The sequence below is a fragment of the Eulemur rufifrons genome, chromosome 15 (assembly GCF_041146395.1).
Source record: "Eulemur rufifrons isolate Redbay chromosome 15, OSU_ERuf_1, whole genome shotgun sequence".
NCBI classification, from domain to species: Eukaryota; Metazoa; Chordata; class Mammalia; order Primates; family Lemuridae; genus Eulemur; species Eulemur rufifrons.
This window is the reverse complement of record NC_090997.1, coordinates 82,660,170-82,687,016: the sequence shown is the minus strand read 5'-3', so window position 1 is coordinate 82,687,016 and position 26,847 is coordinate 82,660,170. Positions and strand designations below refer to the sequence as shown.

Here is a 26,847-nt window from a genome sequence, read left to right as displayed (position 1 = left end):
AGAAAAGAACAAAAAGAAAGAAATCCTTTATTTTGTTCAAGGATTTTTTTTTTTTTTTTTTTGCCTTCTCTGCTTCCCTCTCTACTTTTTTAAATTCTATGTCCCAGAAATGAAGATTTGCTCCTAATTAATTTTAACCATAGCTTTGTGAAAAGGTATCCTATCACCTTTATTTTCCCACAAGAAACTAATAAATAAAACCTTTCCAAGTTACTTCAGTTTCCTCGTCTGTAAAATGGGGACGGTGATAATTATCCTTTCCTCATAGGATGTTGTGAGCATAAAGGGGGTGAGTTAGTGTAAAGCACCTAGAACAATATGCTTTTTCCTCCTTGGCTTTAGGGATAATCTTTTGTGCCAGGCAGCTGCAGGTTGTTCATCTGTCTCAGAAGGTTTTCCAGCAATGCCCTCCCTCCACAATTCTAGCCTGAGTGAGTGACAGGCAGCTTGCCTCAGTTCATCAGACAGATTAGAAAGGACATGCACGCCAGGCCCAGAGCCCAGGGCCTGGCATTGGGGACTGACTCCTAACATTGACACAGAGCTGGGCAGGGGCTGGGGAAAGAACATGTGAAAACACCATGAACTTTTCCTACCATTTTTAGGGTACCCTTTTTTGGGGGGGCAGGGGAAGGTGCAGGATGCAGCACTTATTTGCTTGCTATAAACCTTTGCCTGTTTTCCAGAGTTTTAACAAATTTGGTTTGACAATTTCTGCTTGCTTTTTGATGTTTCTGTCGGGGGACGGGAGCTTGGAGCTGCCTACTGCACCACTTTGCTGATGTCACCTCCCTGGGTGAGATTTTAAAGATTAAGTTGTCCATGACTCCCCTCCCTGCCAGAAATAAGAGTACTGACAGTGCTCAGCTGTTCTGAGGATTAACTGAGGTAATTAGATAATAATTGTGCCTGGCTCATTGTAAATACTCCATAAAAAATATTATCAGTAACTATTATTCTGAACTGTAGTGTGAATTGAAATGCTTGATGTCCTAGGTCTAGGAAAAGTTCAATACGAGATTGCAGTGGCACTTACTGCCTTTTTTGAGACAGCTGAAGGTAGCATCATTCATTCCTCAGGGGCAGCCTCTTGCCCTCAAATATCTGGAATATCTGTGTGATTCTCAACCAGAGTTTGGACCCTCAATTATATTTCATAAATATTATAGGATTTCTAAGGCTAGACCTGGGCAAAAGGAATGATAAAATACAAATTCAATTCACGTAAGGATAAAGGAGCCTTGTGGGATATTGCAATATTTCTTAGAGTAAATAGAAAATATAGACAGAAAGAAAAGATAAAAAGAAAGCTTTCTATGATGTCCTGCCAGAACACCCAGAGAAAAACATGAAAATGCCGTGGAAAATACCTGCAAAGGGAAACAACTAATATAGGATCATCTTAAAACGTTCACAGATTCGCATTGTTATTCTTAACTTCCCAGAAATTAAGAGCTCATGTGATCTGGCTGGGATCAAGACCTGCACCTCTTCAAGTTGAATTTCAGTGCTTAGTAAAACTATCCACTTCTCCACATGTTATATAGATGTTTTTCATTCCCTGGACGCTCTCCCACTTATTTCTTCATAAGTCTAATGACCTACCCACTGAATACCAGAGAGATGTTGGATAAAGAATCATTGTCGAGATGTATGATTAACTTGGCTAAATGCTAACCCAGTTTCGCAATGAAAACCTTACTTTGCTGCCATTCAAAACTTTGTAAAAGATGTATTCACATGGTGTTTTTGCTTATGCAGAAAAGTGCATTTCATATGTGTCAGGTATTGTCTTTTAACATGTGTTTCATATCAAACACAAGAAAGGTCAAATGAAATCTAAAAAAAATATTGGCAGGATCTGCTAATAGTGTGTCTTCCAGCACATCTGGGAAGCTCTGTAAAAAATTAACTCAACATTCTGGACTCTTGGGATGGCCAGATTCTTAACAGGTTTAGCAGAAGAACTTTTTTGCAAGCCAAGGCATATAAGAAATATTTTGGACCTGTAGACCATTAAATACTGTACAGTTAGCCTAGTGTATGAGAAAAACAGCAAATATTTTGATGGAGATGTCTAATTCCATTCACAACTAAAAAAAGAAACCATGCATTTGTTGACGATTACATTTGGCAGTCTGTACTCTGTGGCTAAAGTGTAAATGGAAGATTGAATATCAGACTTTTTTTTTCCTAAAAGAAAATTAAACATTGCGGGCAATTTATAATATCACATTGGCTTTGAGTTTGACAGAGTGTCTGCAAAGGAGAGAGTAGGAAAATTTCTCCTAGAACGTATATGAAATCCAGATCCAGATTTCTATTTTCTCCCCTCTTATTGAGTACCTTTTTGAAGGTAAGCTCAAGGAGAAAAATACTGAAGAATATAGTGTCATTTGCAATGAGAGATATTTCAAACATTTCTCTTTTCCCCTTACAGAAATGGATTTTTGTTTATTGTTTGACCCAGACCTGAGAACCATTTCTTATATTATCCTTATACAGTGCAACGACCCAGAAATAGCCATACTTGGTTTCTTGCCATACTCAGTGGATAAACACCAGTCAATCCATGTTATTTCCATTTAGCAAAGTTGGTCTAAGCAAATTAGAGACCCCTAGGGAGCCTAAAAATATATTGATACCCCATTCCCCTCACTTCCTTTGGAACTGTTATTTCATTTGTTTTCTTTTATGTTTCTTTTTTGTTTAATTTTTTTTGGAGACAAGGTCTCAATCTATTGCTCAGGCTGGAACACAGTGGCGTGATTACAGCTCTCTGCAACCTCCAACTCCCTGGCTTAGCCTACAGAGTAGCTAGGACTACAGGCACTTGCCAACCTCACCCAACTAATTAAAAAAAAAAAATTGTAGCAAGAGGGTCTCACCATGTTGCCCAGTCTGGTCTAGAACTCCTGGGCTCAAGTGATCCTCCCACCTTAGCCTCTCAAAGTGCTGAGATTATAGGCATGAGCCACTGCACCTGGCCTGTTATTTCATTTTTTAAGTTCCTCATTGTGATGTGTAGCTATGATTGAGAACCACTGCAAAGCAATGTGCTTTATATGAAGGAAAGAGTATCTAGTCAGTTTTTGGACAAATCCAAATGAATTGAACTTGAATCTATGTAAAGAGGGTTTTTTTTGTTGTTGTTTTGTTTTTGAGACAGAGTCTCGGTTGCCTGGGCTAGAGTTCAGTGGCGTCAGCCTGGCTCATAGCAACCTCAAACTCCTGGGCTCAAGTGATCCTCCTGCCTCAGCCTCCCAAGTAGCTGGGACTACAGGCCCCTGCCATCATGCCCAGCTAATTTTTTCTATTTGTAGTTGCCTGGCTAATTTTTTTTCTATTTTTAGTAGAGATGGGGTCTCACTCTTGCTCAGGCTGCTCTCGAACTCCTGACCTCAAGCAACCTCCCATTTCAGCCTCCCAGAGTGCTAGGATTACAGGTATGAGCCACTGTGCCTGGCCTATGTAAAGAGTTTTGAAAATTACTTTTCCCCAGTCACATATTGTGTCATAGTGATAGATAATACTATGATGATGAAAACAGCCAGTCATTAATAATTTTTTCTAATGAGTGCATCTGGTAGTTGACCACAGCCTAAAATGTTTTCTACATCTTTATGTAAAGAAAAAAATATTATTGAATTGCAATGTCAAAGCTAAACACCAGGCAAGTCACAGCCTTATTGCTTGGTTGGGAAGTAGCCTCCTTCAGCTCCAGTCACTTATGGAGGAGTCCACAACGCTGAATTAGCCCCACCCTGTATCATTTCATTGCCCAACACTAGGAATTCAGAAGGACTAAAGCACTAGAAGAAATGAAGACGTGTTAAAACACAACATTTTAGCACAATGATTAGTTCTAGCAGCTCAAGTTGAGTGGGGGTTATGATTCTCATTTTTAATTGTTTAAAGATTCATAACTTATTCATTAAACAGAAATTTATTGAATGCCTACTCTTTGCCAAGTATCCCTTTAGGACTCATGAAATTTACAGGAGACCATAAACAAAAAGAATAAAAAAAAATATTAGGAAGTGTTAAGTGCCATTGAGAAAAATAAATCAGGAAGGGAGAAGGAAGTTTCCATTTAAATAGGGTGACAAGAAAGGCTTCACTGAGAAGAAGCCATTTGGGCAGATACCTGAATGAGATGAGAATTATGCAGATATCTGAGCAAAGGAAATTCCAAGCTTGAGGTCTCAGAGAGTGCAATGCCTGGAAAGTATTCTTTTTACTCTTGCTACAATTACTTGCATATAGATTATTCAATTAAGAGAGCAAACTTTTTCTATCAGAAGATTCTGTCTCCTCCAACAGGAATACATGACTCCACCTAAGTCATTATACTCCTGGTGACATGTTTGATGATATGAGTATGGCTAATAACCCCTACCAATTATTGAAACTTAGACCTGGCTGTATCCCTAAACCTAACCTTAACCCCAACTCTAACTCTGCCAACTCTCCCAATAAGAAGACTAAGGCTAAAAAAAGATTAAGTAACTTTCCCAGGAGCACATAAACAATCAAACATGACTTAAATTACTCTGGGTCTGTCTGACTACAAAGCTCAGGCTCTAAACTGCTATATCTAATTACTTCCACCAACTCTGCTCTAAAACAAACGCAAGCCCAGGTAACACTGCCACCTGAGCCTAGCCACCATTCAGCTCTGTCCTCCCAGAGCACAGGAGTGGTTCCAAGCTGCGTTAGAGGGACTGTTCCTCCTGGGACTGCCGTCTGCAGGTCTATAGAGAGAATAAGACCAAAAACGAGGAGGCTGGAATTGAAGGGCCATCTCTTTCCCACCCCCAAACACACGCACATACACCACCCTGCACAACAGGTTCACACCACACCAGTTGGAGGTTCCTCCTCCCCACTGAGTGCCTCTTTGCATAGCACCGGCCACGCCCCCACGCTCCCTGGTACCGCTAGGCTGGACCGGCAATGGCAGGTCCGGGAGGCAAAGCACAACCCAAGGGACCAGCCACTGGGAACAAGATCTGTCAGTTTAAGCTGGTTCTCCTGGGGGAGTCCAGCCTCGTCCTCTGCTTTGTCAAGGGACAATTCCACGAGTACCAGGAGAGCATAATTGGAGAGACATTCCTCACACAGACTGTCTGCTTGGACTACACAACAGTCAAGTTTGAGATCGGGGACACCACTGGACAGGAGTGGTATCACAGCCTGGCCCCATGTACTATGGCAGGCCCAAGCTGCCACAGTGGTCTATGACATCACCAACACAGATACATTTGCATGGGCCAAGAATGGGTGAAGGAGTTGCAGCGGGGTGCAGCCCCAACATTGTCATTGCATTCTCGGAGGGACCTGGCCAGCAAGGGAGCCATAGAACTCCAGGAAGCACAAGCCTATGCAGGCGGCAACAGTTTGCTGTTCATGGAGACATCAGCAAAGACTGCAATGAATGTGAATGAAATTTTCATGGCAATAGCTAAGAAGCTTCTCAGGAACGAGCCCCAGAATGCAGCGGGTGCTCCAGGCAGAAACCGAGGTGAGGACCTCCAGGAGAACAGCCCAGCCAGCCGGAGCCAGCGCTGCAGCTACTGAACCCCCTCGCCTGCCCACTGCTCCGCCCCCTCCCCCTGAACTATCCCCCTGGAATCCACTCTAACCAATCGCACTTAACGACTGGGCCACCACTGGGGGAGGGAGGGGGAAGGGTCTACCATGATTTCTCTGTGTAAGTTTGATTATAGGCTGGAGTGAGTTACTCCACCTGCACCTTTCTGTACAAATACCAATTCAATTTTAAATCTTAAGTCACTTTTTAAATATATGTGGTCTTCTGCTCTCCCCACTTCCTCCCCTTGCTACTGCTCCCACACTTTTCCTTTGCTGGTAGCAGCCATGGGCACCTGTTCCCCCCGCCTTGTACCTGGGGGCAGGGATGGAGCAGTTACTCGTCCTGTCCCTCTTGCTGCAGGGCAGACTCAGCAGCAGCAGCAGCAGCAGCAGCATCCTCACCTAGTTGGGCACAGTCTTGGTTTTGGGCAGTGGACAGGCCTTGGGGCTGGGGAAGGGATAGGCAGCTCTTCCCTCACCTGGCGGTCACCAGGTTGCTGCCCCCTCCTCGCCCCTGACTCCCAACTGGGAGAGAAGCCACAGTATCACCACAGCATTATTGTGACAGCCACAAACCCATTGCCCACAGTCCCTCCACGCTCGGTCACCCTGACTTCTGGTCCTGAGCCCTGTTCTTACCAGATCACGATGACAAGTATTTTTTGTGGGACTATAAGGCGGGGAGTGGGAGGGGATGGAAGCAACTTTTTCCGATATTTTGGTTTTTGTGTTTTTTGTTTTTTGGGGTTTTTTTTTTTTTGAGACAGAGTCTCACTGTTACCTGGGCTAGAGTGCCCTGGCGTCAGTCTAGCTCACAGCAACCTCAAACTCCTGGGTTCAAGTGATCCTCCTGCCTCAGTCTCCCGAGTAGCAGCTGGGACTACAGGCATGGGCCACCATGCCTGGCTAATTTTTTTTATTTTTAGTTGCCTGGCTAATTTTTTCTATTTTTAGTAGAGATGGGTCTCACTGTTGCTTAGGCTGGTCTGGAACTCCTGCCCTCAAGCAATCCTCCTGCCTCGGCCTCCCAGAGTGCTAGGATTACAGGTGTGAGCCACCATGCCTGGCCTCTGTATTTTGTATTATCTGTTTTCTTTAACATGTAACCAATCAGTATCTTGTCAATATAGTCAGCCAATCAATCAACCTCAAAACTAAATAAATAAATAAATATTAAAAATTAAAAATAAAAAATAAAACAAATGCAAGAAAGCTTAACCACAGATGTCCATAAACCATATAAGTTCTAACTATCTGTATAACCTTCTGTAAGTCATTTTATCTCTTTCAGACTCTGTTTCCCCATCTACTAAATGAAGAGACTGAACTAAATCATGTTAAATATTTTCTAGCCACAAAGTACTATGATTCTGTGATAGATTAACTACTTTAACATAGTTTGAGTCCTGCTAAATCAATGATATAGTCAATAAACATGTATTGATTGCCTTCTCTCTGAATCAGGCACAATCTACAAACACCGTGACACAAATAATTTTTACTTAAGAATTTAATTATGTGCTTTGGTGTAGAATACATAAAGGTTTAATCTACCTATCTTCACCTTGTGTAGACTTTTAGGTCAAAACTCAAATGCCTGCAGAACCAGGGAGGAAATTTAAATAGGTGAAGGGGGATGGGTATATGGACATGGCTCTATGCCAACTTAAAACAGCAATTTTAGTACTGTGGCAAAGCTGTGTTTGGCTGGGCACAGTGGCTCATGCCTATAATCCTTTGGGAAGCCAAGTGGGAGGATAGCTTAAGGCCAGGAGTTCAAGGCCAGCCTGGACAACATAGCAAGACCCTATCTCCACAAAAAATAAAAAATTAGCCAGGCACAGTGGCGTGAACCTGTAGTCCCAGCTACTTGGGAGGCTGAGGCAGGAGGATTGCTAGAGTCCAGGAGTTGGAGGTTGCAGTGAGTTATGACTCCTCTGCACTCTAATCTGGACAACATAGTGAGACCCTGTCTTACCCTCCCCTAAAAAAGGAAAAGCTGTGTTCTAGCCAAACCAAACTCTCTGTGCCTATCTTGCTATGTGTTTTAACTTACTAATCCAGACGTGCAATTGTTGATTCTGGAGATATTATTGAAAAACATATATAAGAAGGTGGATTCCCTTAAAGAATCTAAAATGACCATGTGTCCCCTCACTGCCTACTCATGTCTCCCTATTTATTGGCTCCATAGCACCTATCTCAATCACCAGCATTAGAAAACAAATTCTGGAATCCACTTGCTCAAGGCTTCTTGGGCGTGGATCTCGGTAAAAAAAATACTAAAAAAGAAAAGAAAACAAAACAAATTTCATGAGGGCAGGGACTATCCATCTGTTCACATCTATGCCCATGGCTCCCAGCTCTGTGCCTACTGTGTAATAGATTATCACAAATACTTATTAAATGAATAACTGAATTAACTTCGAATTTGAGGGTAAATCTGATTTTTAAGAAACCAGTGTCAGTTCTTGGCTGATATCTTCAAATGTAACTGTCAAGACATGAACTCTAGCCTTTAATTGATCACTAACATAAGTTATGTTACCCTCTCATCCTCAGTTTCCCCAACCATAGAGCTCCCCAAACCTCTGATCCTGTGAACTCTACTACTGGCATAGAAGGTAGAAAACATTTGACTTGATGGAGGTTTGACCTGGATATCTTGACCTTGTATAGACCAGAGTTGAAATTCAAGTACCTGTGAGCTAGGCAGGAAACAGAAATAAGTAAAGTGGGTGGGGTGGCAAATTGCCTTAAGCAGCTCACAATCACAAGGGCCAAACTGAAAAATATCGAAACCAAGAAGAATGCAAATGAAATAAAACCACAAAAGGAGGAACATTTGTTTAGTTGCTTGGAATCACAATCTCTTCAGGCATCAAGAACAATTCCTATGGCCAGGTACAGTGTCTCATGCCCGTAATCCTAGCACTCTGGGAGGCTGAGGCAGGAGGATCACTTGAGCCCAGGAGTTTGAGGTTGCTGTGAGCCAGGCTGACGCCGCAGCACTCTAGCCCAGGCAACAGAGTGAGACTCTGTCTCAAAAAAAAAAAAAAAGGAAAAACTGTTTCTATGCTCCATGTTATAGAAATATCATTCATGTTAAGCAACTGAATAAGGATAACTCATTAGCTTGCAGAGATCAAAATGACAAGACTCCTGATCGCCGATCCTGCACTAATCTCTTACCAGACTCCTACTGTCCTTGTCCAAACCATCATCTTTATGAGGGTGCAGGTTAGTGGTCCCCAATTTGCAAACTGCGGACATGTTTGCTGTAGAGACTGTTACCGAAAACTCGGCACTTGTCCACAAGGCTGAAGAAGAACAAGGATAAGCGGTTTGAGGAGGAAGGAAAAAGAGTTTACTTTGCCTGCAAAGGAGGAAAAATGATAGAACTTCTTGTCTCAAAATCCCAAATTTTCCTGCACCTTCGCATAATACGGAGCTTTTAAAGGATGGGTTCTCAGCTTCAGGCCATTACTGTTCAACTACAGTTGGGAATTCCCACCATCCCCTCTCCACTGAGGACCTGACCCAGGATCTCCCTTCACCAGCCATCTCCTGCTGCACCAGTAACAAAAGACTTACCCTGCCCCTCCCAACCACTGGCCTTAGGCAGGGATGCGGGCTTTAGTTCCCAAAAAAGGAATGGAGGATGTTTTAAAGAGACAGAGAATATTTTTGCCATTTTTTCCAGACCATTCCCTCTGTTACAGGACAGTGTGGACACATCCACCCTGCCGTGTGTGGTGTGAAGTGGGGGACAGCTGGCTTGAGCACAGAATGGCATGCATCCCCCAGCTGCCGGGGCATGTGGACAGGCACCCTGTGGCCGTCCTCCCGGTCACCAGATTCCAAAACTCTGAAATAGTTTGGACTCCACCATCTTCCCTCATCTTCAGTCATTCATCAACGCATTCTTCAGCTGCCCTCCACGCGCATCCCTGGCCTTCCCCTTTCACGGTCCCCATCTGGTTCACACTCTCATCAACTCTCCTCTGATGTTACAGCAGCCCCGGAATCTCCTCAGCTCTTGTACTGTCCAACTCTGGTCTTTAATGCAAACTGCCAAGGCTCGAAGCATGAAGGACGCAATGACATTGAAAACCTTCCACCTGGCCACCTGGCTTCCACTCATTTCTCCCATGAGTCTTCTGTCCTCATGAAATTGTTCAACCAATTGTTGCACAAATGTGCATCTCAAGTTCCGCTCTCACACCTTTGTGTGCCGTCCCACCCAGTGTGCACACCATCCCACGGCCTTCTCACCAGTCCAGATGTTGCCAGTGTTTTAAAAACCCTGTTCAAGTCCTACTTCCTCCTTGAGGTCTTGCCCAACAACTTTGCCCACATTTGTTGCTTCCTCCTTTAAACCCTGTGAAAACTTAACAGCTCTGTGGCATACTTCACATTTAGAGGTACTTAGTGTAGCGTTCCCTATCTGTTTTGTGGATGTCTTATGTCCTGCTCAGCGGTCAGAATGTAATGTCCTGTTGAACAATGAGCTTTCTTTGTACCCTCATAGGAACCAGTGTAATAGCATCTTGGACTTAAACAAATGCTCAATACATACTTGTCAAATGTATAATAATAAGCACATTCAGGAGAGTCAATGGAAGAAGACTTTTCTTCTTCCTGCATACAAAGAACTGAACTCAAAATTAGTATTTGCAGGATGGCATTAGACCCTGCGATACCAGCCAGGAGGCCTCTTCTAAAGCCTCACTAAAGCAGTTTGAGAAGCAAACTTTCACTTCCCTAAAGTATTTCTGCTGCTTTTGATCATGCAACTTGAGATGGGAGAAAAACAACTTCACTGGCTAAATAGGAGGCAAGGAATTCAAGAATTTCTGTTGTATCTTAGGAAGAACTAATGACTTTAGCACAAACTGCTTGAATGATTTATGAAAAGTCATATGCAAATTATTATGAATAAGTTAAAAATAAATCAGGGAGAAATCCATGTTTGCTGTTTTAGTTCTCCTATATCATTATCACAGATGACTTTAAAATTATTTACGTACATATTCTACACATCTGACATCTCCCCAAATGTGATATTCTGATATACCCTATCTTCTATTGTTTAAATCACAACCTGTGATGGTACTTCTATGTTTCAAAAAAATAGTGATTAAGCATCCAGCAATTACTTTCTCGGGATGGTCTTTCCTCCATCTTCACACCCCAATACTGTCAATTTTATCAGACAAAGAAATTTTCCCTCTATCTCCTGGGTCTCATTGAAAATAAGCTGAAAGATAATAACACTTTTTTTTCTTGGAGACAGGGACTCACTCTATCTCCCAGGCTAGAGTGCAGTGGCATCATCATAGCTCACTGCAACCTCAAATTCCTGAGCTCAAACCATCCTCCTGCCTCAGCCTCTTGAGTAGTTGGGACTACAGGCGAGTGCCACCACGCCCGGCTAATTGTTCTATTTTTTGTAGAAACAGGGTCTCGAACTCCTGGCCTCAAGCAATCCACCCACCTTAGCTTCCTACAGTGCTAAGATTACAGATCTGGGCCACTGGGCCCGGCCACAATACCACTTCTATTAGAAAGATAATTTTTTAAGATGCTTCCCTAAAAAGCTGTAAGGATTTAATCAAGTGAAGCTAAGTTCCACTGATTTTGTGGATCTTGCCATTTAAAACCATTTATTCAAATTGTTCTGTCTGCAAAATAGTGCAATGCTCATTCTGCTTTTCAGAATGTATGTATTGTCATTTATTAAGTAAACTTTAATAACTTTCATTAAATTTTAATAAATCTAGTTATTGTTGAAATTGTTAATTGTGATAATGGCATGATGGCTATACAAATATGTTGTCAACTAGAAACACATTCTAAAGAAATTATAGATGATGTCATGATGAAACAAGGTAATTAGAGCTTAATACAGAAATAAAGCTCATATATGGCCATTTTCCAAATAGGTATATCATTACTATACAGGATCAATTAGGACTTTTTGGCATTAAAAAGTGTAAAGAAGTAGCTAAGTCATAGAGCATTCTTTACTGTCGTGGTATGTTAGATTTATGGGTGCCTGGAAACATTTTAATTACTCACATCAGGAAATAATTTTGGCAGTCCTCCCTGAGAGCTGCCCCTCAAAACCAATTCCTTACTTTGGTGACTATAGTCTGACCCTGGCCTGGGAGCTAGTTCATATGCCAAAGAGAATGTCTTCTGGGGCATAGTGACCTCAATAAAGAGACTTAAAACCATCTTATGAGAAATAGTGGAAGGAAAGGGGACTGGTTAACTTGGAAATGGGAGACTAAGGTGAATCATAATAGCTACTTTCAAATATTTGAGGTATTAGTTTATAAAAGGGAGAGTAGACTTATTCTATATAACTTAAGAGTGAACTAGGTCGGGCGTGGTGGCTCACGCCTGTAATCCTAGCACCCTGGGAGGCCGAGGTGGGCGGATTGTTTCAGCTCAGGAGTTCGAAACCAGCTCTGAGCAAGAGCAAGACCCCGCCTCTACTAAAAAATAAAAAAAAATTAGCTGGACAACTAAAAATATATAGAAAAATTTAGCCGGGCATGGTGGCGCATGCCTGTAGTCCCAGCTACTCGGGAGGCTGAGGCAAGAGGATTGCTTGAGCCCAGGAGTTTGAGGTTGCTGTTAGCTAGGCTGACGCCATGGCACTCTAGCCCGGATGACAGAGCGGGGCTCTGCCGCAAAAAAAAAAAAAAAAAACAAAAAACAATGTCCTTAGTGACACTATTTCTTTGATTGTTACTGTAATGGAAGGAATTTATCCATTAAGTGGTTAATGAGACTGAGGTTTTCACAGTAATCAAATGATCACACTACAAAATATACGTAAATGGAAAGTCAGTTTTAACACTAAGATCTATATTTTACTGATTGAGGATATGTTTGAAAGTTACATATCACAGTAGTATGAAGTTGTCAAAAAACATGGGTCATTGCTGCTCCCCAGAACTTACTGTAAGGAAACTATTAATTGGATTGCATTGGGCAGAGTTGAAAAAATAATACATGCTGCATATATGTATGTGCTACTGTTTAAGAATAGAAAGACTCTTTTATGATCATAAAATAAGAATGCATTTTTATTTTTTTTGTTTGTTTTTTTGGTTTGTTTTTTTTTGAGACAGAGTCTCACTCTGTTACCCGGGCTAGAGTGCCGTGGCGTCAGCCTAGCTCACAGCAACCTCAAACTCCTGGACTCAAGCAATCCTTCTGCCTCAGCCTCCTGAGTAGCTGGGACTATAGGCATGCGCCACCATGCCCGGCTAATTTTTTTCTATGTATAGTTTTAGCTGTCCAGATCATTTCTTTCTATTTTTTTTAGTAGAGACAGCGTCTTGCTCTTGTTCAGGCTGGTCTCGAACTCCTGACCTCGAGTGATCCTCCCGTCTCGGCCTCCCAGAGTGCTAGGACTACAGGTGTGAGCTACCTCACCCGGCCAAGAATGCATTTTTAAATGCCACTGAATTAAAAGTAGCTCTTCACTAGTATGTACTTTCCCAAGCAGGATTTACTAACAGTACCGTTTCTGTTATGTGGAGATCCAAAACACTTGTTTTGTGCTGACTGTCTTTACGCTCATGTTTGCTAATCACCCAGGGCCTCTGCCGTCAGCTGTGCGGTGTATGCCCGGCACATGGCACCGAAGAGGGAGCGAGTAGCGGCTGAACTCCAGCCCCCATGTGCTGACCCCGCCACCAGCCCTAGCAGTGAAACTGTATCAGGCATAAGGTGACCAACTAGGATATGGGACTTTCAGTTCTATAACCGGCCTGGGCAAATCACCCTATTTAGAGCACAGACATGCCATATGCTAGCTTCAGCCTTGGAATCCCTCCTCTAGAACTGTAGGCCTAAAACAGTTGAAATGATCAGGCTATTTTCACATCACTGCTTTTCTCCTTATGTTTTAAAGGTGAAAGAGCCATGTAATCATGCCAACATCCTGACCAAGCCTGATCCAAGAACCTTCTGGACTAATGATGATTCAGGTATTTTCAGAAAAATGCACTCTGGCCTTGCGTTGTACAAGATACATTCTGTAGTAAAGTTCTGTGCCAAGGCAAGGTTTGGGGGAAAATCTTGTTTTTTGTTGGTTTGTTTGTTTGTTGATACCTAGCCTAACATTTGAATATACTTCACAATCAATTTTATTATTGTAAAAATTCTTTCCTTATATCTTCTTCTTCAGTATCTAAAGCATCTATACCATCAGGTGCAGCTTTGTGGAATGTGAAGTATATCCAAGAATTGGGAGGAACAAAGGAATGGGTGTATTTCCTGGAGTGGGAGTCAGGAGTAGAAGCAAGTGGCCAAGTACACTTGTCCATGTTTCTCTTCCAGGGCAAGGATGGGATTAGAGAACCTAAGGTGAATCATACGTCAGAATATTTGCAAGAGGGCAAGGATGGCTTGCACTACAAGATCTAGGGGCATAAATCTAATCAGAGCCAGAGGAGTACTGCTTTCTGAGATCAGAGAATATGCTTCAGGTTATATAATTAAAAATTACACTCGGACAGAGAGTAGGGTATGTTCTCACAAGAAATAGAGGACTTTTTAAAAGTCTTTTTCACAAACACACATGAGCTATGAGGCCTAGTTGCACAAAGTAGACACTAGAAATGAAAAGAGGAGGTAAAGCAAAAAGGAGCTAAAACCATTAAGAGAGTGATAATAGAGCTTTCACCTTTGCTAATTAAATAGGGTCTAATGAAATGAAAAACCAGTTTCGGTATCTAATATTTGTATTCTGCCTCACTTCTGCCTCACACTTTCATGAAGTGTGTTCACGGAGATCTAATTTAGTGTTAGCAGCACCCCTGTGAGAGAGGAGGGGCAGCCGATCCTCATTATCCTGCTTTGGAAATGGAATGACAAGCTGGAGGGGGTTAGCTGACATATTCAAAGCTCACAGCCAGCAAATACCAAGGCTGGGAGGAGGATGCAGAGCTGGGTGCCCAGTTCTATAGGCCACTTCCTAGAAGAAGCAGCTCTCCCAGGAGAAACAGCTTGGACCAAATCTGTGCTTTAATCTGTTCTTTATAAAAGAGAGTCAGAGACTGTGCCTATTAGCAGAAGCAGGAGGACTTGAGGAGGAAAGTGAAAAACTCTCGGCTGGCTTTTTTTTTTTTTCCAAAGACCAGGCTTATGGTCTAAAGTTACTATCAATTTCATCTGTCCAAAATCATTTTTTTCTGTCTTGTTTTATGTATGTCTTTTGAACAAAGATGAAAAAGCCTGAAAGCGAGTTGGTCTATTTATGCCATTATTTTGGTCCATTAGCAGTACTACAGCACAATAAACAAGCCATCTGCTGGTTAATACTACTATTTAGAGCTGCAGCACAAGTATTGTGAAGAAGCAATGTAGAATGAAACATTACCAGTAAAAACTAAATGATTCTTGATGCCATATAAAGAGAATGAAATGTACGGAGAGGAACAGTACAGGACAGGTGCAGAAAATGTTGCTCGGACATTTTCAGGAGCTGAAGGAATTATCTTACAAGAAAAACTAATGTAGAACACGTAGACAAATAGGAATAGGAATAGGAGTACTTCAGCTCTGCTCATTTAAAAAATCTTTGTGTTACTTTTGCATATTCAATAGGGTTACAGTGAGAGGAGTGTCCCTCGTTCCGTAGCTCATCTAATATAGGATCTATGTCTACAGTGATTTTTTTTCCTAGTTGTTCAATTAATTACTAGGACAGAGTTATTGAAATCTCCATATGTAGTGGTGGAATTGTCTTTTGGTTCTTTTACTTCAGTCAATGTTTGCCTTACATATTTTGAAGCTCTGTTATTAAGCACATCCATCTTTATGATTGCCATGATTCCTTGATGAATTGATCATTTGATCATTAGGAAATGTCCCTCTTTAACTCTGGTCAAAGTCTTTGTTCAAAGTTTATTTTTCTGATGTTGATACAGCCAGGCCAATCTTCTTATGCCTACTGTTCACATGATATATCTCTTCTATCGATTTTCTTTCAACCTATCTGTGCCTTAAAGTGCTTCTCTTATAGACATCATGTGGTTAGGTTTTTCTTTTAAATCCTATTTAACAATCTCTGTTATCTGAGATGTTTGGACTCCTTACACTTAATGTAACTGTTGACACAGATTTAACTTTACCATTTTGTAATTTGTTTTCTACACGTCCCTTCTCTTTGGTTGCTATTCTTCCTTTCTTGACTTCTCTAGGATTATTTGAATATTTTTTAGAATTTAATATTAGTTTACCTATTGACTTTCTTTTTTTTATTTTTTTAAAAGCCACTCAAATTTAGCAGTGGGGAGTTGAATACCAACTTTAGTGACATTAATGTTAATAAGTTCTGATAACCCACCACCATTGGACTGGCCTTGACTTTCTAATTATACCTCTTTGCATTATATTTTTAGTGGTGGCTCTAGAGATTACAATAAGTAACTTTAAATTTTCCTAGACCATTGTCAAAATCTTGAAACAATACAGGTCCATTTACCCCACTCCCACTCTGATTTTTTACATTATAGTTGTCATATATATTATCTCTCATATGAAATAAAGGCTATAGTACAACGTATTCAAGATAAAACAAGAAGAAAATCATCCCTTGTACTTACCCAGGTATTTACCGCTTCTTATGTGCTTCATTTCTTCCTGAAGATCCCAGTTTCTCTCTGCTATATCATTTCCCTTTAGCTTGAAGATGTTCCTTTAGAATTTTTTATAATGCAGGTCTCTGGCAATGAAATAGCTTAGTTTTCTTTTATCTACATGATAAGTCTTTATAAATGAAAATATCATTTTTAAAAATTTCTTTTTATAGTATTTTGAATTGCTGTTTTAGAAAATATCTTTATTTCATTCTTGAAAGATGTTTTTGATAGATGTGGAATTCTGAATGGCCAAATTTTTTTTCTTTCATCACTTTAAAGATGTTGGTCCATGTCTTTTGGCCTCTAGAGTTTTTTTTTTTTTTTTTTTTTTTTTTTGAGACAGAGTCTCACTCTGTTGCCCAGGCTAGAGTGAGTGCCGTGGCGTTAGCCTAGCTCACAGCAACCTCAAACTCCTGAGCTCAAGCGATCCTCCTGTCTCAGCCTCCCGAGTAGCTGGGACTACAGGCATGCGCCACCATGCCCGGCTAATTTTTTCTATATATATTTTTAGCTGTCCATATAATTTCTTTCTATTTTTAGTAGAGGTGGGGTCTCGCTCTTGCTCAGGCTGGTCTCGAACTCCTGAGCTCAAACGATCCGCCCACCTCGGCCTCCCAGAGTGCTAGGATTACAGGCGTGAGCCACCGCGCCCGGCCGCCTCTAGAGTTTTTGATGAGAAACTGATGATGTTTAAATTATTGCTGCCTTGAATGTAATGTGTTGTTTTTCACTGGCTGTTCTAATTTTTAAAAAAATTTTTTTTATTATTTTACTTTATTTTTGAGACAGGTTCTTGCTCTGTCACCCAGACTGAAGTGCAGTGGCACGATCACAGCTCACTGCAACCTCCATCCTCTGGACTCAAGCAATCCTCTTGGCCCAGCCTCCCAAGTAGCTGGGACTACTGGAGTGCACCACCATGTCCTGCTAGTCTTTTAATTTTTGTAGAGGCACTATGTTGCTTAGGCTGACCTCAAACTCCTGGGCTCAAGCAATCCTCCTGCCTCAGCTTCCCAAAGTGCTAGGTGAGCCTGGCTTGAGCCACCATGCCTGGCCTCTAATTTTTTTTTAGTCTTTGTGTTTTGTTAGTTTGACTATGATGTGCCTGGAGTAGAATCTATATCCTTTAAGATGTAGATGCATCGTGTTTAAGAAGTGAAATACTCTTCTAGTCTACTAGTGGTTTTCTTACAATTGCAATCTGGAGGATATAATTGTTTTCCTGGGGTTTCTACACTCCACCATGCCCTTTCTTCATCAGTGTATCAGCATTCTAACTGAAACTGTTCCCAACTGCCTTCAATTCTGCTAAATGCAAACACAGCCTAAAGAAACTCCATAGCCATTCTTCAGCAATGCGTAAACTTATGAGCTTGAGAATGGATTCTGTACAAAAGCAATGTTCTAATTATTGTCACAGTATGAATTTTGTTATTGTAACTTTTACAGATTACTGAAATAATTTTAATAAAATGATTTTATTATATCCTATGGAAAATATATTCCAGTGAATGGAATATTTTCATTCAAAGTCAGCCATCATCAGCGAATATTTTATTTATTTAACATAATGTGTAGTCTTTTGATACACAGTATAAATAGAGTTAAATATTAGGGGTAGCTAGTCCACATTGTTTGATGGAAGTACAAGTTAAAGCTGGGCATGGTGGCCTGTAATCCCAGCATTTTGGGAGGCCAAGGTGGGAGGATCTCTTGAAGCCACGAGTTCAAGACCAGCCTGGGCAACATAGTGAGACCCCATTCCTACAAAAATTTTTTTTAAATGAACTGAGCATGGAGGCACGGGCCTGTAGTCCTAGCTACTCAAGAGGCTGAGTCAGGAGGTTTGCTTGAGCCCAAGAGTTCAGGAGCAAGGTTATAGTGACCTATGATCACACCACTGCACAGAGAAAGACCCTGTCTCTAAAAAAAAAGTTAAATAAAAACATTATTTTGTTAAGAAGTAAGGAATTACTGAAGGTAATTTCATTACCTGAAATCTGATGGGCTTGCCTAGATTTTCACATTCACTGTTTTTTGCATGAGTACCAGAAAACAGGACCAGCATGCTCAGTTGCCATATGTAACTTGATATGTAGATGGAGAAACAAAAGTCACTTTTTGAAAGTCTTTTTTTCTACATGATTATAATCTAACAGTGGCATATGCTCATCACAGGGACAAAAATGGAAAATAGAGAAAGGGAGAAAATTAATCAACCATAATCTTACCACCCATGCTTTTGTTCATTGGGCTTGGAATTTCTCATGTATTCCCAACATTTGTTCACACAATAAGCAAACAGGCTGCACAAGTTTAGGTTCTTTCCCGTTATCTTTGTTTTTAGGCTTTGAAACCTGAGTTGTTTGTTTTTGTACACTTTTGCTTTTCAATTGCTTGTCCTGCAGTAGCCTGTAATATCCTCTTAAATTGGAATTTCAAGGTAGGATGAGTTTCCCCACACTTTCAAAATATGTGTTTTTCACCCAGTACTATTATTGGCAACATGGATAATGTTCTTTGCTTAGAGGAAGTCAGATAATGAAGTGGTTAAACAATAGGGTTTCTTTGCAAGGGCCATCATTTTAGCTGGGCACTTGTTTTGCCAGGTAAGAAAACTGTGGCTCCTTAATGTTCTCCCTGGGCTTTTACTTGAAGTCTTTTGTTAACAAGACAATTCTATCCTTGGAGTTTTCAAACTATCTAGATTGCTTTCAGGCAAAAATTAAAGAGCAAGAATCATTACTGGACAAATTTTTCCCAGAGGAGAAAATAAAACGTTCCCTTATATTTCCAGGATTATATATACATTGTTCCTTTATGTTTTCTAATGCTTCATCGTGTTTTAAAATTTGGCTTAAATTTCTGGGGACTTAGAAATTGCTACAAAGTGGTATATCCATATGTATTCAGGAGCAGTAATAGTTTATGTACCAAACGTAGAAATAAAATGACTCATAGTTTGAAAACATATGGACTACAGAAATATTCCAGTATTTCAGAGAATATATAAAATTAGATCATTGGATTAATATAAGTACAAGAAGGACTTCATTACCTAAATTTTTAAAGTGAAGAAAATAATTTCTATATTTTTTTCCTTTAAAAAGCAAAACATTCTCATATTTATATCTATAAAACAGTTGGTTTGTCTAAGTATGGCATTATCTAACAAAAAAGAGAAATGTGATAAAAGGTGAACATGACCTGCTTACCCAAAAAAGTTTCCATCTGATACATGTTGGCCAGTATATTCATTGCAGACTTTGCCTCTTGATATTGCAGACACAAAATTGTAAAAATTTGTGGATACATGGAAATCCTGCAAGTAGATGGACCTCATTTACTCAGGTCATAGCTATAAAAAATGGCAGCTATCTCAGTAATAAAGTCATTTTTCACACAGTGAAGAATTCCAAAGTCTCACAATGTCATCAATGGGAGAAGAAATGAAGCCAGGCTCTGGAAAGAACAAGGACATAATCACTAACAACTTAAAATTACCTTTTGGCCTAAGTCTTACATCCCTCCACCTCATTAAACATAAAAAGTCTGTGCAAAGACTGGTTTTCTTAAAGCCCACTTACATTTCTTGAGGATGTTCTGCCATAAAATCAGTTCTACTACTGTTACCTGTCATTCAGACTATTTTCACTTCTTGTGTGTGGAAGTTTGATCAATAGTGACCTCATCATAACAATAGCTGCTCACATTCCAGCCCAACTAGAGTTGGCAGGTCATACTTGTTATACCATCCAATGAAGGGCCCCCTTTAGACTCAGGTTGCTCTATGCCAGGATACAAATAAAAGCATAACACCCTTGGGCAGAGAGAAGTGAGAAAAAAATGTATAGATGGTGTTACCGAAAGCTCGGCATCAATAGAACGTGGACAAGTGGTTTGAAGAGAAGGAAAGAGGAGTTTATTAATTTGCAGGCAGATGAGGAAGTTGGCAGACTCTTATCTCAAACTACCAAAGTCCTGTTTCTGAATAGAAGTACAGAGGTTTTAAAGGTTCTGATTCATCACATCTTCAGCTAAGACTATCTTGTGACCTCTGCCCAGACAATTCCCTTGAGCCATCTCCTGTGGCACAAAGAACAAAGGACACTTCCCTACCCCTTTGGCCATTGGCCTGAGGCAGGGATATAAGTTTTAGTTCTCAAAACAGGTAAGGAGGTTTGGAAGTGACAAAACATTTTTTGCCCTTTTTTAGGCAATTTTCTCTGCTACAACAGGTAGTACCACATCTCAAGTTAGAGTCACCAACTCCTTAGTTATCTCCCACTACTCCCTGAAATAATTTCCAGGTCATTCAGTTCTTAACAGAATTCCTTGATGCACAATCTAATGTGTTGAGAAAATGAATACACTAGCACATCCCAAAATTAAATAGATGGAGATCCATTTTGAAGTTTTTATTTATTTATTTATTTTTTGAGACAGAGTCTCTCTCTGTTCCCTGGCTAGAGTGCCGTGGCATCAGCCTAGCTCACAGCAACCTCAAACTCCTGGGCTCAAGTGATCCTTCTGCCTCAGTCTCCCAAGTAGCTGGGACTACAGGCATGTGCCACCATGCCTGGCTAATTTTTTGTATATATTTTAGTTGTCTGGCTAATTTCTTTCTATTTTTAGTAGAGACAGGGTCTCACCCTTGCTCAGGCTGGTCTCGAACTCCTGAGCTCGAACAATCTACCTGTCTCAGCTTCCCAGAGTGCTAGGATTACAGGAGTGAGCCACTGTGCCAGGCCTTGAAGTTTTTATTGAAGACTTAATCCATCAGGACAGAGATCCACTCTGCCACTCATGTGCTGGTTTTGACATCCTCTATTTCTCCAACTCAAACTTTTCAAAATCAAATCCTCCATCTTAAAATAGGTAGCCACAATTGTCTTCAGTTTCCTGAACCACATCTCTTTGAGTCAACTGAACTCACTTCCGAGTTGACCAGTGGCCTATGAATGGAGCAGCAGGAACCTGCCCAGCAGTGCACAATCTGTGAGGTTTTTCTTGTGAGCTCTTGAGTAAGGTCTTTTGAGTTTGCTGCAGATTTCAATACTTATTACCTGTGTGACTTAGGGCAAATTATTTTTTTCTTTTTCTTTTCTTTTTTTTTTTTTTTTGAGACCAGGGCTCACTGTGTTGCTCAGGTGTGTGGCATCATGCCCACTAGGCAAATTATTTAAACCTTCCGTGCTTCCATTCCTCTCACCTGAAAAAAAATGGAATAGTAATGGTAAATTATAGGATTTTGTGAGGGTTAAAGAAAATAATGCAGTGAAGGTACTTGTGTTTAACGTATAATTAGTGGTCAATTTATGTTAGCTCTTCTTAGAGAAAAAAATTCTGTCATTTACATAGGATTACTCTTACCCAGGATGCTGGATGTGGTGGCTCACACTTGCAATCCTAGCACTCTGGGAGGCCAAGGAGGGAGAATCTCTTAAGCTTGGGAGTTCAAGACCAGCCTGAGCCCTGAGCAAGAGCTAGACCTGTCTCTACTAAAAATAGAAAAACTAAGCTGAGCATGGTGGTACACACTTGTAGTCCCAGCTACTTGGGAGGCTGAGGCAGGAGGATTGCTTGAGACCAGGAGTTTGAGGTTGTTGTGAGCTAGGCTGACGCCACGGCACTCTAGCCTGGGCAACAGAGCGAGACTCTGTCTCAAAAATAAATAAATAAATAAATACTCTTACATAGGATTTATAAACTATGGGTTGAAAAAAGAATACATTCTATTTTATCATTACTGTTAGTATTTTGTACTTTCCTGGACCTTTAGCTTGTTTTTTCTCCCTGAACCATGAAGCTCATCATTTGCTATATTCCATTATCTGGGGCCCCAGACACAAGACTGATAAGCTTCCTGGAAACAGACACATGGCTAGACTTAAAATCTTCAAGTTGGAGAGAACCTTAAACACTGCCTAGTCATTTAGATAAAATATTGCATTCTTAAGCTAGGATCTGTAAAGCAAAAAAACAGTTTTGCATGACTTTAACCATCTACAATGGTTTAGGGGGTTCCAAGTTCAAGGATGGGTTATTTATTCCAATGAGTAGTGAAATGTCATTTCTAAACTCTTCTCTGTAAAGATACTTAGAGTCATGCTCATATAGCATGTGAGTTACGTTTGGCAGTGAAAAGTTTGTCAAATCCGACTCTCACAACTGTCCTGGTGCCAAATGTGTGAATGTGTGACTACAGACTCAGTTTAGCTCAACACAGAAAGGCTCCCTCACTCTCTCGGATTATGGAAATTAAAGGTTTAGCTTTCTGATTTACAATTGGAGCAAAATCTGTTTCTGCCTTTGTGGAGCTTACAATTTTCTCTTCTGCTTTGTTCTGACCAAAATTGCTTGTTATTTCTGATGTTTTACTAAAGGCTAAACTAACAGTGTTTCACAATAGCCGATTTTTCTGATTCCCCAGGACTCTTTTTAAAATATTTTCACATAGTATTTTATTTTTATCCAAATCATTCATGTCCAAAATCTTTGATTACTGTAGTCTTAAAGGACATGTTATTATGGCTAAAATGGTACCAGGACATTTTCTCACTTAAAAAATACAAAGAAAGTAGGTTAAATGCAATTTCATAATTTTAGCAAAGTTATCTTTCTCATATTTTAATAGACCTTTTCTTATTTTATTAGTTTGTATCAGACTAATATGCAACAGATCCAAAAAAATCTAGTGGATTTTAGTTGCCACTAAAGTTAAAACATCCTAATGTATTTTATTAGTTTAAACATGCTCAACTATTCGGCCTTTTGACAGCTTTCTTTTGGTCCAAGAAGGGTGTCTCATAATACATGACACATAGTACTGTTAAAAAGAAAAATTTCCAGCAAATGAAATTTAACAGAGTTTATTTCAGCAAAGGATGATTTGAGAATGGGGCAACTCTCAGAACCAGAAGAGGTTCAGAAAGCTCTGCGGGCAATAGGTGGGCAAGGAGTATTTATAGACAGAAAATGGAAGTGAAGTACACAAACAGCCTGATTGGTTACAGCTCCAGTTTGCCTTATATGGGCATGGTCTGATTGGTTGGCAGCCTGTGATTAGCCGAAGCGTGGTTGCTGTGATTAGCTGAGACTCAGCCACTTATAAAAAAAAATATATAGCAGCTCCCCAAATGACATGGTTTCATTGTAACATTGATGAGGAAAAAAAAATTCCCAGCTGATGTCACCATCTGTATGGAGTTTGTGTGCTCTCCTCATGTCTTCCTGGGTTGTCTCTGGGTGCTCCAGTTTCAACCCACATCCAAAAATGTGGACATGAGGTTCATTGGCTGCCCAAGTTTTCCCAATCTAAGCAAGCATGAGGAGTGTGCCTTGGAGATGGGATGGGATGGGGTCCTGTCCAGTGTCGGTGCCCACCTTGTACCCTGAGTTGCTCGGATAGGCTCTGACCACCCGCCATCCTGAACTGGAGTCATTGGCTAAATACTTATCTAACCTGTTTTTACTAATCTTTCTTAAATGTATGTATAGCTCACATTTATTTCAATGTTTAATATTAGAAGTGTTTTTGGTCTTTATTTAGAAGTCTGATGATGTTTTTGAGACTAGGAACTTAACTCTTGTTTTTATCAATTAGCCTATGGTAAAGTACATCATTTTGCTTAAAGTCACAATTTCCATGAACCTATCAACTACTTCAAGTGAGGACTTACTGTACTCCTAAAGTAGGCTTTCAGATTAAATACTAAGTCAAGGTGCAGTCTGATGGGAATTCCAGGTTCGGTGGCAGGCTCAGGACAAATTTAGTTTAACAATATGTAAGACAATATATAAGGTTATATGTCTCTCATAGAAAAAAAGTTTTTGGATTTTGGCTGTTAATAACAGATGTATTTTACTTGGTTAAATATAAATACAGTTTTTTAACATTTGAAGGCAAATTATTTTACAACTATAAAATTTTACATAGTAAGAAAAATAAGCCAATAATTAATAATAAGAACAGGCTATTCCAAGACTCAAATGGCCCACAGAGTGGGGCAGGTGAGTGGTAGGAAATAAAGGGCTATGGATGGTGGTGGGAGGGATATAAGGAAAAACAGGTAAAAGCAAAGATATAGGAGAGTAGAATTAGATCTTAGGGCAGGGAGCCTCCAGCAAGTGCATTTGTAAAATGAGAGTTGATTGAAGTAAATCAGTTCTAAGATTATTTCTCTAATCCTAGCACTTTGGGAGGCCGAGGTGGGAGGATCACTTGAGGTCAGTTTGAGCCCAGCTTCAGCAAGAGTGAGATCCCATGTCTACTAAAAAAAATAGAAAGAAATTAGCCAGACAACTAAAAATAGAAAAAATTAGTTGAGTGTGGTGGCACATGCCTGTAGTCCCAGCTACTCAGGAGGCTGAGGCAGGAGGATGGCTTGAGCCCAGGAGTTTGAGGTTGCTGTGAGCTAGGCTGACACCACACTCTACTCAGGGCAACAGAGTGAGACTTTGTCTCAAAAAAAAAAAAAAAAAGAAAGAAAGAAAGAAAAGGAAAAAAAAGAAATGTATGGCAATCATTTCTTTCCACTGATTAAAATTTTGGCTTCTAGAGGAAAATTTTATATTAATAGTTAGGCTGTGCTGTTCTTGCCAGTATTAAATTGCATAACACAGTTGAGTTTTCAAATTGTTCTCCCATGTGTAATCTAATCTGATCTTTCCAATCACTCTGTGAAATTAGCAAATGGGTGTTAACCCTGAGGATACTCAAAGAATTTAAATGCTTTGCCCAAAGCTAAATGTTGAATCATAAGTGCTGAGACACAGGACTCAAAAGTCAATTCTCCAGGAAACTCCTCCAATTCTCCTTCCACTACTTCAAAAAGACAAGAGTGGAGGTATGCAATGAAAATTCATTGGCTTAACGTGGACGTGAGTGTTTGGGAAAAGTACAGTAAGTAAAGAATGAGATTTTAAAGCTGGATTTATATTGATGTCTAATAAGGTATGTAAACAACATGAAGAACGAATTTCAAATAAGTCTATTGTGATGATCTATGTTTGTGTTCTAGGGCTTTGGAATTTTAAGCAATACTTCATGAGTTGTGAAATAGAATCATTGTAGATACTAACTGATGGAAATAGTCTTGTCTCTTTGGGGGGTTGTTTTGGTTCTTTTGTTTGTTTGTTTGCTTGTTTTTTGAGACAGAGTATCACTCTATTGCCTGGGCTAGAGTGCCATGGCATCAGCCTAGCTCACAGCAACCTCAAACTCCTGGGCTCAAGCAATCCTCTTGCCTCAGCCTATCAAGTAGCTGGGATTACTGGTGTGCACCACCATGACCAGCTAATTTTTTCTATTTTTAGTAGAAATGGGGTCTCACTCTTGCTCAGGCTGGTCTCAAACTCCTGAGCTCAAGCGATCCTCTCTCCTCAGCCTCCCAGAGTGCTAGGATTGCAGGTATGAGCCACTATGCTGGGCCAGTCTTGTCTCTTGGGAACAGTTATTTGTTCTAAATGAATATAGAATACAATGCTTTTTTTTTTTTTTTTTGAGACAGAGTCTCACTCTGTTGCCCAGGCTAGAGTGCTGTGGCGTCAGGCTAGTTCACAGCAACCTCAAACTCCTAGGCTCAAGCGATCCTCCTGCCTCAGCCTCCTGAGTAGCTGGGACTACAGGCATGTGCCACCACACTCAGCTAATTTTTTCTATTTTTAGAAAATAAAAAAATAGAAATAGTAATCCTAGCACTCTGGGAGGCCGAGGCGGGTGGATCATTTGAGCTCAGGAGTTCGAGACCAGCCTGAGGAAGAGCAAGACCCCGTCTCTACCAAAAATAGAAAGAAATTATATGGACAACTAAAAGAAAAAATTATATATACATATATATATATATATATATATATATATATAAATAAATTAGCCAGGCATGGTGGTGCATGCCTGTAGTCTCAGCTACTCGGGAGGCTGAGGCAGTAGGATCGCTTGAGCTCAGGAGTTTGAGGTTGCTGTGAGCTAGGGTGACGCCATGGCACTGTAGCCCAGGCAATAGAGTGAGACTCTGTCTCAAAAATAAATAAATAAATAAATAAATAGAAAGAAAGCTACTCATGGAAGTTCTGATGCTTATAAAATGCAAGATATCATGATAAAAACAAAATGAATTTATTCCCACGAACTAGTCTGAACATCTCCCACTGAAATATGTTGCCTGAGTAAAGGATCAAGGCTTAGAGTTTTAAAGCTGAGAAATAAAGACAAAATAGGAGAAATCATCATGAGCCCAGGAAAGAAAATACTTATTCATCAAACACATATAATATTTACTGAACATTGATTATGTGCAAGGCGTATGTGAGGAAGTGGGGGAAAATTGCACAAAATAATCCTGCTCTTTTGGTGTCTCAGATTACTAAAAACCTGTAAATATGTACACAGACTCCTAAAATCCCTGATAAGCTGAAGGGTTTGTTACTAGTGATTATGAGAACAGTGGCGGTTATTGGTGGTCTTGAGAGTTAGGGATGAGCTTCAAAAATTCAAGATAAGCTGTGTGGAAAAGGAGAGTCCTACAATCCTAGGAGTAGCCAATTTCGGAGGCATAAGGGGCACCTCCTAAAATTATAGATATCA

General features: G+C 40.3%; 1 protein-coding gene and 1 pseudogene across 1 annotated transcript in view; both read left to right on the top strand.

Annotated features, from left to right (window-relative positions):
* Positions 1–26,847, top strand: part of SGK1 (serum/glucocorticoid regulated kinase 1) — a 111,764-nt gene that overhangs the window by 68,086 nt on the left and 16,831 nt on the right. Inside the window, exon 3 of the mRNA XM_069487732.1 lies at positions 13,529–13,604. Within this exon, the coding sequence (XP_069343833.1) occupies positions 13,529–13,604 (76 nt within the window). The remainder of the gene's footprint in view (positions 1–13,528; positions 13,605–26,847) is intronic.
* Positions 4,942–5,580, top strand: LOC138395594 (ras-related protein Rab-5C pseudogene; annotated as a pseudogene).